Source organism: Pleurodeles waltl, chromosome 7, assembly GCF_031143425.1.
Source record: "Pleurodeles waltl isolate 20211129_DDA chromosome 7, aPleWal1.hap1.20221129, whole genome shotgun sequence".
Classification (NCBI taxonomy): Eukaryota; Metazoa; Chordata; class Amphibia; order Caudata; family Salamandridae; genus Pleurodeles; species Pleurodeles waltl.
Window position 1 is genome coordinate 1,251,802,316 of NC_090446.1, and position 15,731 is coordinate 1,251,818,046.

General features: G+C 38.8%; 1 protein-coding gene across 1 annotated transcript in view; it reads left to right on the top strand.

Moving 5' to 3' along the window:
- LOC138246135 (myosin-1B-like) overlaps positions 1–13,669 on the top strand; it is a 36,280-nt gene extending 22,611 nt beyond the window's left edge. Inside the window, exons 24-41 of the mRNA XM_069200406.1 lie at positions 153–329; positions 424–569; positions 918–1,008; positions 1,314–1,703; positions 1,803–1,929; positions 2,019–2,137; positions 3,349–3,545; positions 4,638–4,821; positions 6,363–6,528; positions 7,904–8,028; positions 8,124–8,432; positions 8,528–8,731; positions 8,829–8,954; positions 10,494–10,664; positions 11,708–11,812; positions 11,920–12,015; positions 12,876–13,007; positions 13,543–13,669. Coding sequence (XP_069056507.1) covers positions 153–329; positions 424–569; positions 918–1,008; positions 1,314–1,703; positions 1,803–1,929; positions 2,019–2,137; positions 3,349–3,545; positions 4,638–4,821; positions 6,363–6,528; positions 7,904–8,028; positions 8,124–8,432; positions 8,528–8,731; positions 8,829–8,954; positions 10,494–10,664; positions 11,708–11,812; positions 11,920–12,015; positions 12,876–13,007; positions 13,543–13,557 — 2,880 coding nt within the window. The 3' untranslated portion in view covers positions 13,558–13,669. The remainder of the gene's footprint in view (positions 1–152; positions 330–423; positions 570–917; positions 1,009–1,313; positions 1,704–1,802; positions 1,930–2,018; positions 2,138–3,348; positions 3,546–4,637; positions 4,822–6,362; positions 6,529–7,903; positions 8,029–8,123; positions 8,433–8,527; positions 8,732–8,828; positions 8,955–10,493; positions 10,665–11,707; positions 11,813–11,919; positions 12,016–12,875; positions 13,008–13,542) is intronic.
- Positions 13,670–15,731: the final 2,062 nt, after the last annotated feature.

The window sequence follows — 15,731 nt, forward strand, 5'->3', positions numbered from 1 at the left end:
AACTACAAATGAAAAGCCATGTCTATGCACATTTGTAGGTACAATTCTTTTCAGGAGTTGTAGACGACACACTAATAAACAGTAAATACAAGACATATAGTACTTGTATTTTAAAATGTGAGTACACAAGCAAACCCCTCTATTATATTTAGGTCAAAAATCTTACCGAAGAAATGGCTGGCCTGGATGAAAACATTGCCAAACTCACCAAAGAGAAAAAGGCTCTTCAAGAAGCCCACCAGCAGACTCTGGATGATCTACAAGCTGAGGAAGATAAAGTCAATACCCTAACAAAAGCAAAAACTAAATTGGAGCAGCAAGTGGATGATGTAAGACACATACTGTACTAACAGTGGCACTTGACTAAAGTCTATATCATATAGGCCAGAATGATGAGATTTTGTGTTTTTCATGTTTTGTTAGCTTGAGGGATCTCTGGAACAAGAGAAAAAGTTGCGCATGGACCTTGAAAGATCAAAAAGGAAGCTTGAAGGTGACCTAAAACTTGCTCAGGAGTCTTTAATGGATATGGAAAACGACAAGCAGCAACTGGACGAAAAGAACAAAAAGTAAAAACATAAAAATATGATGTTGCTTTGGCATTGACAGTGTGAAGGAAATATGCCAGCTGTTGTATTCTGGTGGTGGTGATTTGGGCTAGTAGAATAAATGGCAATTCCTACAGTCTGACAGGTGATGACTAAATCATAGTTTATTTTTTTAAAGGAACATATTACTAGTTATGGTGGAACATATTGGTGTGAACATACCATCTGAGTCTCAGACCTTTTCAAGGGGATAATGGTACATTTTATGATCTAGAAGGTACACAGGCCAGTGATAGATAAACATCCGTTAGACAGCATGTTTACTTTGCAATAACTACACACATTCGTATTTGTTTTCCCCTGAAACAGGAAGGAGTTTGAAATTAGTCAGTTCCTAAGCAGGATTGAAGATGAACAGGTACTAGGGGCTCAATCACAGAAGAAGATTAAGGAATTGCAGGTAATTCTATGGATGCATGCTTACATCCATTTATAATATTAAAGTGAGAGGGGCAATATTTACTCCAACCTTTAGGCAAACTTGGAAATTGTGCTGTATTAGCAGCAGAAGAAATACCAACATTTTACATGTGTGTGCACATTAGTGTAAGTATGTGCCTGTGACATTTTGAGTAACCCTTTTTACCTCATTTACAAATAGAAATTTTAGGTTTTTAGAGATGTGTCAACAAGCTTTTTTGAGTTTTATTGAGTATTTGTTAATTACAAATGCCATGTGGGTAATTTTTAAATTGCGAATTCTAGGCTCGTATTGAAGAACTTGAAGAGGAGATAGAAGCAGAACGAGCATCTCGAGCTAAAACAGAGAAGCAGAGATCTGATCTCTCCAGAGAACTTGAAGAGATCAGCGAGAGGCTGGAGGAAGCAGGTGGGGCCACCTCAGTTCAGATTGAGATGAACAAGAAGCGAGAAGCAGAGTTCCAGAAAATGCGCCGTGACTTGGAAGAGTCAACTCTGCAGCATGAAGCTACAGCAGCCGCTCTGCGCAAGAAGCACGCAGACACTTTAGCAGAACTTGGGGAACAAATTGATAACCTGCAGAGAGTGAAACAGAAGCTGGAGAAGGAGAAGAGTGAACTGAAGATGGAGATCGATGACCTAGCAAGTAACATGGAGTCTGTCTCTAAAACCAAGGTACTTTTTGTCTCTGAATCCCATAGAATATTATAAATTTCTTACTACAGGTGTGCAACATGTTTATCTAAACCCTTCTCATTTTGTTTCAAAATAAAGGCTAATCTGGAAAAAATGTGCAGAACTCTAGAGGACCAGTTTTCTGAAATTAAGTCAAAAGATGAAGAACATCAGCGTCAAATTAATGATTTAAATACCCAGAAAGCTCGCCTGTCAACAGAGAATGGTCAGTAAATAAAGGGCATGTGTGCATTTCCATTTTATGTGCACAACTGAAGTGAAAAAGTGCTGATTGTGTGGCAAATCTGCTTCTAGGCGAATTTAGTCGGCAACTAGAAGAGAAAGAGTCCTTAGTATCTCAGTTAAGTAGAGGCAAGCAAGCCTTCACCCAGCAACTAGAAGAGCTGAAGAGACATCTGGAAGAAGAAGTGAAGGTAACTGATTTAACACTGTATAAAATTGCAGTTATGTATATTCTTATTCTGAGCACCTTAACCTTGTTCCATGTTAATTCATAATTGTCTACCAGCGAGCTGTTCCTTGTAACTACCTGTGAATATTTTCCCGCGTTTATCAGTGGGTGAGCCGTTCATTGTCATTGGCGACCTTCAGGAAAAGCCTGTTCACTTCTCTTTCTTCTTCGGATTGAAATTCATTTAAGCAAAAGTAGGGTGAAAGAATGGGAAAGAACCATATAACACCTAGTGGCCAGTTATTGCTAGATTGCTTGTTCAGCCATACATTGCCATGTTCTATAAGAACCACTTACACGTGCTCCCCACAGTGACTCTGGGTCATTTAAACACAGACACTGAGGGGTCGGTAAATGCAGGTCCAAGCATAAATGCAGTGTCTCTGGCACAAGCGTGAAAGATTTGAGTGAGCAGGAAACTAATGTTTTTGATGTTGATAGCAAGGTACACAGCCACAACACGCAATAAGTGAACCCAGTTCGGTATTTTGCACTCCACATTAATAGGCAGCCGAGCTACTTTTTCTGAGTCAGTCACTTATCCTTTCCGACGCAGAGCCTTTCTTCATGCTAGCATAACGTAGTGCAATGTTGTATATCATAAAACTGAATGAAATAAAAGTGAGTGAGTATATATAACGCAGTTTGGCGTGTGATCTCCATGACTCCTACCGGGGAAGAGAGCGCCCGGCAAGTCTACGTTAGTAGAAGCCTTAGTGCTAAAAAACATTGAGTGCCTTTAGTGCGAATTTGTCTACAATGCTCAGCCGTAAGCAGGCTACAATGAAAATAATTATGAAATTGAATAAGAGACTTTCTAAGATGATTGTTCACTTCTTTTGGGTGCATTTCTAGCATTATATTAATTTCTTAAATAAGATGTAATCATAATTGCATATATAATGCGCGGAAAATGGCACCTATCCCCGTGAACAGTACTGTATATTCCAATGTTTTAATCATTGAAAATGGTCCGTTTTTTCACTTTATGATCTGGACTGTGGTAGGTAGAGGTTGATGTCAGCTACTATAACAAGCTGAACACATTGACATTCCCAAGTTTTTCATTCTTGACTTGTACTGCACACTGTTGTTGTTTTCTCAAAAGAACCATGATGGTGACTCCTGTGAATATTTTTGAAAAAAAAAACACATTTATGTGATATATTTTAGGCCAAGAATGCACTTGCCCATGGCTTGCAGTCTGCTCGTCATGACTGTGACTTACTGCGCGAGCAATATGAAGAGGAGCAGGAGGCCAAGGCTGAGCTGCAACGTGCATTGTCCAAGGCCAACAGTGAGGTTGCTCAGTGGAGGACCAAGTATGAAACAGATGCCATCCAGCGCACCGAGGAGCTGGAAGAGGCCAAGTAGGTTTTGGTGACATCTGCAATAGCTTACATTGCTCTTTGTATACGTACTTACAGAAAATCAATTGGGTTATAGTTGAGAACAACCAGAGCACTTTACAATATTCACAATGAATTGCACTAGATCAAATCTGGAGATGCCTGGATGATTTTTGAGATCCACTCAAAGAAATGTTTGTCAATTCCTTTTGCATATGAGTATCTTAGAGATGCTGAAAGAACATTTATGCTTCGTTCAGTGCAAAACCTTTTGCGCCACAGTATAATTATGGATATACAGATGATGCAATACAGAGACACCCAAGGATTTCATAGTTTGCTTCAGAGAAATTCTTTTTGAATTGGATCCAAATTAAACAGACTTTATTTTCAGGACCTAAATTCAAACAAATATGTTTTATGTATGTCTATTAATGTCTTGTGTGTAACTGTATTAAGACATGCGAGAATTACAAACACAAGGAAAATGTTCTTAATTGAAGCAAAGATATATAACCATATGACATGTACTTACCTTAATGATGCTGAATATAATAAATGGCCATTTTAGTCCTAGCGCTAACATTTCTTCTTTAGATACATTTACTAAATTATTTTCAAGAATTTATTCTCAATCACAAAATCTATTTTGACTAAAAAGAAACTTCTTGGGCCTTGACAATACAGGCTCCACACCAGCGTTTTTAGATATTGTTGATTTAATTAAATATATTTATGTCAACAATACATAGAATCTTTTCTAGAACCACTATGGGTGATTTCTAAGCTTTGAGGATTGAGAAACTTTTTTTTGTAACCAAATATATTTAAATGTATTACTGAAATGCAGAAATTTAAGAAATAATCTTAGTCAGTGACATACTTCCAGAAACTGTGTAAAATAATCTCTGATGCTAAAACCCCAACAACATCCCATGTGGTCTTATGCCTTCAGTGACAAAATTGCTGTCAATTAAGAGCTACTGCACATTTGTTTTTTTGTATTTGTGCCTTTCACTGTTTTGAAGTACATTGATGGATCCCGGAATTCTTGTATACATATCATGGAACAAATGCACCATAGTACAGACCATATCTTCTTATCCACATTAGGAAAAAGCTTGCTCAGCGTCTACAGGAAGCAGAAGAACAAATTGAAGCAGTTAATTCTAAATGTTCCTCATTGGAAAAGACAAAGCAGCGACTTCAGGGTGAAGTTGAAGATCTTATGATTGATGTAGAGAGGTCAAACGCAGCCTGTGCAGCTCTTGACAAGAAGCAGAAGAACTTTGATAAGGTACTTTGGAAAAACCCTTGTGGATTATCTTGTATTTAGACATTACTGACATTTTCTAAAATGTTGGTACAGTGTGTTTAGGCACGCCTATAACAAAACTTTATTCTGTTTGATTACATTGTTTGTTTGTGAAGGGAAACATCTTTTTAGTCTGTTAGTTGAATAAACTCAGAGTTTCACATTCTGTTCTTTTAATGAGGGGAAGTCCAATTTTGAACTGTAATTTAGAAAAAAAGGCCCCCAACTTATTGTTCTTTATTAAACCCAGAAACACTGAATTTGTATTGAAGTTTACAAAACGGATACTAATACGTCATAGTCTCTAAATTGTTATGTAATTGAATAAGGTTTCCAGGACTTAATTCTGAATAGTCACCAACTACTAGCACACCATGCCATATCATAGACAATAAACTATTTTGGCTCTACCTCTAACAGAGGCCAACAGCAGCACAAAGTTTGAAGTTCTTGTTAGTATTCTGCTAGACCATTAATGATCATTGTCCTGACTTCAGACCTCACGATTTACATATTTTATAAATATCAGATGGCCAGAATATCAAATGGAGGTAGATGGAGGATGCTTGTAGAAACAGTACTAAACCATGAATAGACAATTATAAGGGTGAAGATGGTTTGGAGGGGGAGAAGGGGGAGAAGAAATCCAGCTGTCCACATGTCATGGACATGTACATAAGAAAGAACTCCTCTTCGTAACCAAACTTCTGAAACAAGGAACTATAAAGGTGCTCTTACGAAGGGTAGAGAGCACCCTGCATAGCATGCACAACATTTTATACCTGTTTCAAATAATGTGGTGCTTAACTAAGTAAGTTATAAATAAGTCTTAAACACTCTTTCATATAGCCCGAAGGGTGGGTCTAGTGGACATGTTATTCTTCAACCTTTAGGAAATCCGACTCAGCTAAAGGAACTCCTTGCACTCTTGGTGCATTAGTCTAACTACCTTTGTCTGCCAGGGTAAGTATTCACTATTCACTCCAGCACATGCTGTTTTGAAGCAGAAATTCTGCCTTTGTTCCTAATGTGAGAGAAGGCACTTTATCAATAGCAATTAGATGGGTGACATCATCAGACTGGTCAATGACACAATACAAGAAATTCTTGAAAAAACATGAGGATTGAGAAGTTGTGTCTCCCTCTGACATCTAGATTTTTAAGGCAGTCATCCCAAACAGTAGTCTTCCACTGCAATGAAGGCACTATAAGGTCCTTCTGCATGTTACAATCCTGAAATGATACAAGCTGAGGAAAAATATGGAATGACGTAGTTGTAACTTGACATAAAATATTATATACAATATCAAAGTAAAAAGCTCAGGACCACACAGATGTCATTTGGGTCAAAAGTAGTAAAGAAATAGAATAGTTATTTGACTCCTGGTATGAGAGATCACAGGTATCCAGAGAGAAAACATAATAGGGTTCAAGTTCAATGAAATATTAACATGTTCTATTACAAATTGTGACGTGAAGGCAAAGTAAATATTTCATGCTTTGTAAATGGTATTATTCCATAGGTTTTGGCAGAATGGAAACAAAAGCATGATGAAGCCCAGGCTGAACTTGAATCAGCTTTGAAAGAGTCACGGTCCTTGAGTACCGAACTTTTCAAAATGAAGAATGCCTACGAGGAATCCTTGGACCACCTTGAGACTCTTAAGCGAGAAAATAAAAACCTTCAGCGTAAGTGCTAGATTTGTCTGGGGTGTCCTTGCTTTGTAGGCATACATACATATTTCATTTATGTAGCATTTTTAAAACTAAGTGCCCAAATACATTACAGTACAATTTCAGCCGTTTCCTTATCCTTTTTGGGTTGCGTGATATAATATATATTGCCCTCTGATCTAGGGGTGACAAACATACTTAAAATGAATGTTTCACCCATAGTCTACATATTTGAAGATCTGACATACCAATGCAGATATTTGTCATGATTGGTGCTTTGTGTCTTTTACTGACTAGTGGTGCCACTGCTTTAAACAGCTCTGTACCACTTGAAGTAGTACCACTGCAAAAAGAGACAATATTTGTGGTTTGGTCTTGTCCTCTAGCAGGGTTCTGATGTCAATAGTGTAAATCGGGTAAGGTGTTGTGACCTCATTGAGACCCTCATGTACATCATTACGATGGGCTGCTCCACCTTCTTCATAATTACATCATCACGATGACTAGATAGCTGTGCCTCAGGTAGAGCCCTCTGCACAGCATAAGGATTGAATGGTACAACCTCTAATGAATTTGGATATATTTTGTAAAGTCAGCTTGGTATACCCTCTGAAAGCATAGCATGTAGTTTATAAATATTTGGCCTGACTCAGACTGTGTTGAATAAATAAAAGAATGGTGCTCTATTTTTAAGATCATGGAGTCTGATGTACAAAATAACAACAGGGTATTTGAAGCATTAAAAGACATCTCATATACTTCAAGAGTACTGATGGCAGTAATATCAGATGTAGTCTCTAGTGTAGGGTATTGTAGACATTTTGTACGAGGGGTACGATGCAGGCTTAGAAGGAAGCCGCTGTGGGGTATACATTTTTAGTATTCCAAGCAGAAATAGGGATTTGTATACATCACATAGGTTATATATTTAGATTTAAGTGGAATTCTGAGTACATTATGATTGTTAAGCGTGGTAGTTTTAGAAGCAGTCTCCAGTACATCAAGAAGATGAATAAGGGTGAAACCTGGTGCACTGAGAATAAGTCCCATAGAGGCTATAAAGTTGGGTTGTTGTATAATCAAAATGAGATTCATGTATTCAAAATGTAAGTGTGCATCTTATAAACGTTTATATCCTTGGTTTCTCATGATATTTTAAGGTGGCTCTAGAGAAGAAAGTATTTTTATCTTCTATAGAATGTTGTTGTGAATTCTTCACATAACTGAAATATTAATGATATTCTAGAATTTGATAGTGTACATCAAAAACAAATCACAAGCTTTGGTCTTAAAAATACATTGTGTAATTCGTTTCCCAGACTATATACAGAATGGCCAGTTTTAATAATGACATACCAGTCACTAATGCATGTTTTTACACCATTTATAGAGGAAATTTCTGACCTAACCGAACAAGTTGCTGAAGGTGGCAAGAGTATTCATGAATTGGAAAAAGCTAAGAAACAAATTGAACAAGAGAAATCCGAACTCCAATCTGCTTTGGAAGAAGCTGAGGCAAGTACATACAGATAACGCTATATTGAACAAAACTATTTATGTTTTTATGCAGAGCTTAACTTAAGTTTTGCATTACTTCTGAATGTTTTCAGGCTTCCTTAGAACATGAAGAAGCAAAGATCTTACGTGTGCAACTGGAGCTGAACCAGGTGAAATCTGATATTGATAGAAAGATTGCAGAGAAGGATGAGGAAATCGATCAAATCAAGCGGAACAGCCAGAGGGCCCTAGAATCCCTACAGAGCACCCTGGATTCTGAGATCCGGAGCAGGAATGATGCCCTCAGGCTAAAGAAAAAGATGGAAGGAGATCTCAATGAAATGGAAATCCAGTTGGGACATGCCAACCGTCAGGCTGCTGAAGCTCAAAAACAGCTCAGGAATGTGCAAGCGCAACTCAAGGTAAATAATTCAATTGGCAATCTTTGCTTTTTCTGAGCTATGCTACCACCTGCCAATGAATGGCAAATCACACTGTTTTTATCCATTCCACAAAGGATGCACAGCTGCACCTGGATGATGCTCTGAGAAGCAATGAAGATTTGAAAGAACAAGTAGCTATGGTTGAGCGCAGAAGCAACCTGATGGCTGCAGAAATCGAGGAGATGAGAGCTGCTCTAGAACAGACTGAGCGTGGCCGCAAAGTAGCAGAACAGGAACTTATGGATGTTACAGAGCGGGTGCAGCTGCTACACACTCAGGTAAACTGAAAGCTTCTAAGTGTTGAGACATGCTTATTTGTGTGATATGCTGTAATACTAACGCTTTCCTTTCACTGTAACCCCTTTAATTCAACAGAACACTAGTCTCATTAATACGAAGAAGAAGATGGAAACTGATATTTCTCAGCTACAGACTGAAGTAGAAGAATCCATCCAGGAGTCAAGAAATGCAGAAGAAAAGGCGAAAAAGGCAATTACAGATGTAAGTAATTGCTTTCTTTAGTATACATGTAATGACATTGGAAATCAGGAAGGCTGAAGAGATAAGTGGCAATCTCATGTCAACAGAAAGATTTTCACTAAAATAGGAAGAGTCAATTGATTGTGGGGAAAGGGAGATGGGAAGCATATGCTCTTTTGTCTTCATCAAGTAATAATTGCAATATAGAGAGAGAAGATCTATTATTTGTCATCTGCTGCCTGTATATACTTGGGAAAGATAGAGGAAGAGAAAGATAGAAAACACTGACAGTGAACACAAGGATGAGAAAAGAGCCTGAGAGTGTGACATAAATGGGCAGGGTGTCTCTGGTGGTGGATGAAGGAGACACGAGGTGGAATTGAGATTGCTCAGCTTTGGTATTTGGCATCTTTGACATATGATAACGTCGTCTGCTGGATTTTGAGCAAAACGTTTAGCACCTGCAGGTATTCTTTAACATAGAATAGATACATAATGCACAGTTTTGAAGAGATGATGTCTTTGAGTGACTGTACTTTAGCAGTAGTAAGGGCCACACCAGCCTTCATTACCAGTGAGTTCCTAGTCTCCATTGCAACACCAAGACATTTGTGTTAATTGTCATTACACTGATTTATTATTATTTGTTGATTAAACTTTCCTAAGGTGCTTCCTAGTTTAATGGTAAAAGCATGAAAAATCCCAAAAATGTAGGTAGCAATATAAAGAAGACCAGATGAGGTTGAGTAAGAAGAAACCCGTTATTTCTGTGAGCTACTTGCTCACTTAGCACTTACATCTGGCTTTCAGAAAACACTGTCAGTGAAGACAGCCTTACTGCTGGAAGGAATGAGGAGGTAAGACCCCTCCTCTTTCTTCTGGTTGCTGGTGGATGACTGTTCGCCACAGTGGTGCACTTTAGTCAACCTGTGCTGTGGCAATGGGTTAACATCACAGTTTTTTCAGAAGCCTATTGAAAGATAGTGACAATTTGATTCTTGTTGGAGACACTAACTGTACATAAGAAGTATAGAATATTGTCACTACTCACACATAAGATATTATCAATGAGTTATAATACCGCCGAAACACACTTTCAGCTTCAGTGTCTCAGAGCCAGTGCAGTGGTTGTACTCATGGTTACTGTTGATAACCCATCAGGCTTTACCATGTGTGCTTGCCCCTAAAATATCCATATGGCAGGAAAATATCACAAAAAATATAATACGACAGAAACATTGTTTCCTAAATATTGGGTATAAAAATATTGGTCAATTGGATTAAATAATGGAACATCCACACACAATGGGTTAACATTTTTGTAAATTATATTTCTGTCAGACAATATTTTGGGTAATAATAGTCTAGATTATCTCAAGTTAGATACTGTTACGAACTCCAGTTGCCAGTAGGGTAAACTGATCATCACTCTTTCACTTCCATCTACATTTACTTACATAATTTGTTGAAAGTCGGTACAGCACACTCCAGTTTTCAGTGACACTTGTATCACGAAAGACGTGTCACCTAATTATTAAAGCTGTTTCTTTCTATGAACAGGCGGCCATGATGGCTGAGGAGCTGAAGAAGGAACAGGACACAAGCGCCCACCTCGAGAGGATGAAGAAGAACTTGGATCAGACAGTGAAGGACCTGCAGCACCGCCTGGATGAGGCTGAGCAGCTGGCACTGAAGGGTGGCAAGAAGCAGCTTCAGAAACTGGAAGCCAGGGTACGGACTTCTGATGCATGCATGCTGAGCTTGGACGCCACTCAGTCCTTCAGTCTTTTCAATGCCTCCTTATCCAAAACAATTATTCTATGCACCTATTAGTAATACTTACACAATATCTCTACAACATTTTCACAAACATATTTAAGCTGGCAATATAAATAAAAATGCTGGCTACATCGAAAGTCTAAGCAAGGTAAAGTAAGTCTTCACTATCATACTTCCAGGGGTGCGATTCACGAAGTAGGGCACACCTCATTTGCATGACTGTTTTTCACAGAACGGGCACTTGCACTCACAAACGAAATGACACACGCATGTAAAATGGCACGAGTAAATATCCGTAGAGGGGATTGAGTGGGTGTTCTAGGGTGTTGATGGCTTGAAAAGTAGGGAAACCGTCACACACTTTTGAAAGCTACATTGCCTGATTAAATACGACTTAATGTTATTCCTGTCTAGGACATTGGTCACTCTGCATTCATTGTGGCAATCGGTGAGATGCTCAGTGACACACAGGGTTGTGCAAGAAATGTGTTTCTCCATGGGGATAAAGTATTGTCTTCTTAGGGTGAGGGTGTAATAAGGAAACATTTAAAACGTAAATAAAGTTTACCTAAATGTTTATGTAAATGTACAGCTGCTATATTGACTTATGCTAATGCATATAAGTAATTCTGAGTGCATGTACCAATTACATCTTGTCAAGATTTTTTAAGAATTTCAAAATATGTGGAAAGTCAATCTAAATAGGGGAGTAAACTCACCAATATAGAAGAGTTGCTTTATTAATTGCACTCATAAGGTCTCTAGTAAGTGAATGCAAAGCGCCACGTGTAGACATTGCTATACAGCTAAATAAGATATGTCTAGCCATGTAAAACTTCTCAGATCGTTGAACAGACAACCTGGTCCTGACAAGTTGGTCAAATGGGAAAACTAGAAAGAAGTCTACAATAAAATGTTAACTTTATGTCAGAACAAACGAGCTGTTCACGACTACTGAATGAAATGGTAAATTCACAAAAGGTGTTCTCCTGCAGGTGCATGAACTGGAGAATGAGCTTGATGCAGAACAGAAGCGTGGCGCTGAAGCTATTAAAGGAATGCGCAAGTATGAGAGGCGGCTCAAGGAAGTCACCTATCAGGTAAATACAATAGACAGCAGATCGTGTTTTGGGTTCTTTGTTGGGCAATAAGGGAAACATAATGTAGTTTTTCCATCTGAAATGGCGAACTATGATTTTACTTGCAGTCTGAAGAGGATAAAAAGAATGTCTTTAGACTCCAGGACTTGGTGGACAAGTTGCAGTTGAAGGTGAAAGCCTACAAGAGACAAGCAGAGGATGCTGTAAGTAATGTATACAAATTCTAACACACCATGTAACACAGGATTGCATAATCCTTGACAAGCTCTTTATAAGACCACAATTTCTCTTTTAAGTTGCGAGCTCATTTCGAACAAATATTCTGAAAATAGCGTTTTCAAAGTGAGTAAGAGATAGATGTTTGAACCTCAGAGTCATTGAAAAATACATATTTCAATTATACAACCTATTTCACTTAACAGTGTTATTATTAAAGGGAGCCGTGATAATACACTAACAAGTCTTTCTAGAACACTGGGTTAAAAAAAAAATATATATCTGAGGTGAGTTGTAGGAAAAAATAAGGTTGAACCTCAATTAAGCCTAATAACATCTTGCCCAACACGTTGGTGTTTCAATTCTGGATAAAGACTGAGATAGGAATGAAAACAGCAGAGTCCGGGACGCTTTGGCACCAACTGTCTTACAGGAGAACTTACGCCCATCCACGTTGACCTTACACATATAAACTGTATGCTTAATGTGATTTGGAGGCATACAGTAGAATTGAAATTAATATGTTGTACGGAGATGCGAAGGAACAGTTTCAAGGCACAATTTTAGGCTCTAAGAAGTGTGTGGTGTCTGATCAGTTAAGATAAAGGAAACTAGTGAAGATATATGAACACATGTATGGGTGGATGTGTTACCATGTATGTTAATATGAGATCAGTCATGCAAGTACGTTCACGCCTCCTGAGGTGTTAAGATAATTTCTTTGTTACACACAATATTGTTTAGATGTGAAGGATGGGATAAGTGAGTAAATGGGAAGTCATACATGGTGACACCGAAACATTCAGAGCTAGGAATTAGGTATTAAGAGAACAATATCTTCTTTCAGGAGGAACAGGCAAACACCCACATGTCTAGATTCAGAAAGACTCAGCATGAGTTGGAGGAGGCTTCAGAGCGCGCGGACATCGCAGAGTCTCAGGTCAACAAACTGAGAGTGAAGAGCCGCGACATTGGCAAGGTAAGAGCTGGGTTTTTGGTTTTCCCTTAAATTAGAGGAAAAAAGTAAATGTAGCCAGGAGGACTTGCACGAGAACATCTACTCTTTCTTTCAACTGGGTTGCATGCACCTAGAAATCCATACAGGATGTTTTAGGAACCATATCTACACTGGCAGTGCCAGCACCGGGAGCACAGGATTATTTTGCAGAAAGCCTGGGATCAAGGATATCAAACTTTTTCTGTCTAGTCTTAGTATAATATAGTACTTTGATTCCATGTCCGCATATGCTGCTACTATAATAAATACAAACCAGACAGAACACATGCAATAGAACTTGGGGTGTCAGGCAGGGAACAGAATGACGTATATTAACAGTGATAATTGAGTTGTCATTTAGCACATCCTTTACTACCTTCTGTTTACAAAATGGAAGAACTGCTTTCTAAAAAGCATTTTTACCTATTAATTGAATTATTTGTCTCTTAACATGGGTGTTCTTTGTTGAAATGTTTGCTTACTGACCTTAAATATCGCAATTTTTTTTTCATTCCAGAAAGCTGAAGAATGAGATGCTTCAGAAACAGAAGAAGTGCATATAATATGAACTTCTTTGTGTTTATACTGTAAATCTTGTAGTGTATACACAAGTGTAAAGGTTAATAAATGTGAAGGAAATTTCATGGCTCATTGTTTTTGCTGCTATTTTTGGTTTGGATGTGGCTGTAGACACCCACATTTTTATATACTTTGTTTAAGAAATATACTTTGTTTAAGAAAAGTTGACTGTTGCTACCATGGGTGGGTTGGAAAGCCGTACAGTTGATGGTAAAGAGAATTGCACGATGATGTTGGAGTACATTTCATTGCGGTTTAAGTTTTGCATTGCCCAGTACATCTGTGGTATTATTAGCCAAACATGAAAAACGATTGTAAAGTCATGAAGCCAAGAAGGGCCGAAATAAGGCCAAGACCAGAAATAAGGCCAAGAAGAAATAGAAAGTGCATACCCGTGGCACGACTTCACACTTACCTATATACTTCCATCATTGTCAAAGTAGAGCAAACTAATTGCTGCACACACAGTTCTTCACGTTTAGCGTATTTCCTAACTATAACATGAGTGCTCTCATCATTATATGCTGCGCATAAAGGTTTTCTATCTACCAGGCTACATGGCAACTCTGTAGTTTCAGGACCATTGCAGTTTTGATATTTTGTTACAAAGCACTTGAAACACACATAAATATATAATGTAACATAGTTACATTTTCTGTGCGCTCAGCCTAGATTTGTCATCATTTAAATGATTGTATTCTTACTGGTGTTATGGCTTTTTCTCTGTGACACGGCTATTCAGTGTCAGTGTTTGTCCTCTGGTAAGGTACATGGGTTTTGCGTCGTTGGGTTACTTAACTTCTCAATTAGCCCTTTGTTAGTTGGCGCAGAAGTTGCACCAACAACCTGGAGCCTACATGTAATATGTGGACTGTAGTGCATTTTTACACCACCCACATAGCACACAAAAATATATGGCTCAAAAAAGAACCATTGTGCTTCAGCTAGGCTGCCCTACAGCTGCAGAGACAAGAGAAAGTGCCTTGGTAAGGTAGAAAAACTATTTGATTCTTTGGTAATTGACCGCTACAGTGTACCTCGAAAGCACAGAGGCCTGGATGCTTAATGTACAAAAACGTCACATGTGCCTTCCCAGTGACTAAATATTCAAAAGCTATTTTCACTTTGTAGGTCAAGCTACATTCTCCATGAAGTGGTCTTGGTATAAAGAAATCCCTTAAATTATGTCTCCATCTGGGAAAGTTCAAGAAAAAATATTCAAAGTGATGCTTCACTAATTCTGAAATAGTAAAAATATATTTCCTGTTGAAAGTAGTTTTTTATTACGTTTAGTGTACAAGTAACTTCAGCAGAATGTACTTTGTGGTGCTTATGCCAAACCTGGCTTACAATCAGTAATCATCTCGCCTACTTGGAGTTACTGGTCCTATTCCTTAGAGGACAGCAGCCTTGGTTTTGGGCCCATAAATGCCTGAGTGTTATTACAGGAATTCGCCACCTACAAAAAAACAGGAATAGTTGCAGGTGGGCGAGAAGAGTTGATGCTGCAAGGAGGGACTACATGTCCCAGGCATCCTGTCGGTGAACTGTGCTGAAGAGGCGGGACTGCTACACCATCACAATATAAGTTTTGAGGGCATCCTGAGGCATGAGATGCAATCAAGACAGGCTGGGACATCAGCCTGGGCGAAGGCAACGCCAAAAGCGGGCCCGTCTGCACCTATCCATGGCCAGTTGAGACCAAACCGGGCCACCCTCTAACTTTTGCCCCCCTTGCTCCCTGGTTGCCCTCGCTGCAAGTATGGAAAAATGAAAAATTAACCCCAGTAAGAAGGCTCCCTCGGATAAGGAAGGAACGGTTCCCAGGATGATGCAGGGTAAGTTCTCCATTTTAATTCACCTCTCTTCTGCTGTGGGTGTTCTCATGGAGAAGATTATCAATATAGAGGAAGAATAGGCCTCCCAGGCTCATGCTCGAGGGAGCACTTGTAACGTAAGCCCTAAAGATACTATCAACTCTGACTCTGGTTTAACTGTCTTGGCATCTCTTGTGAATCAGGACGCACTTTGTGAAACCTGTAAGAACAGCTCCAGTCATATTACTGCCATTCTTAATCATTCACCACCTTCTCCTGAATCAGCTCCACAGGCCCCTGTGAGAAAGAG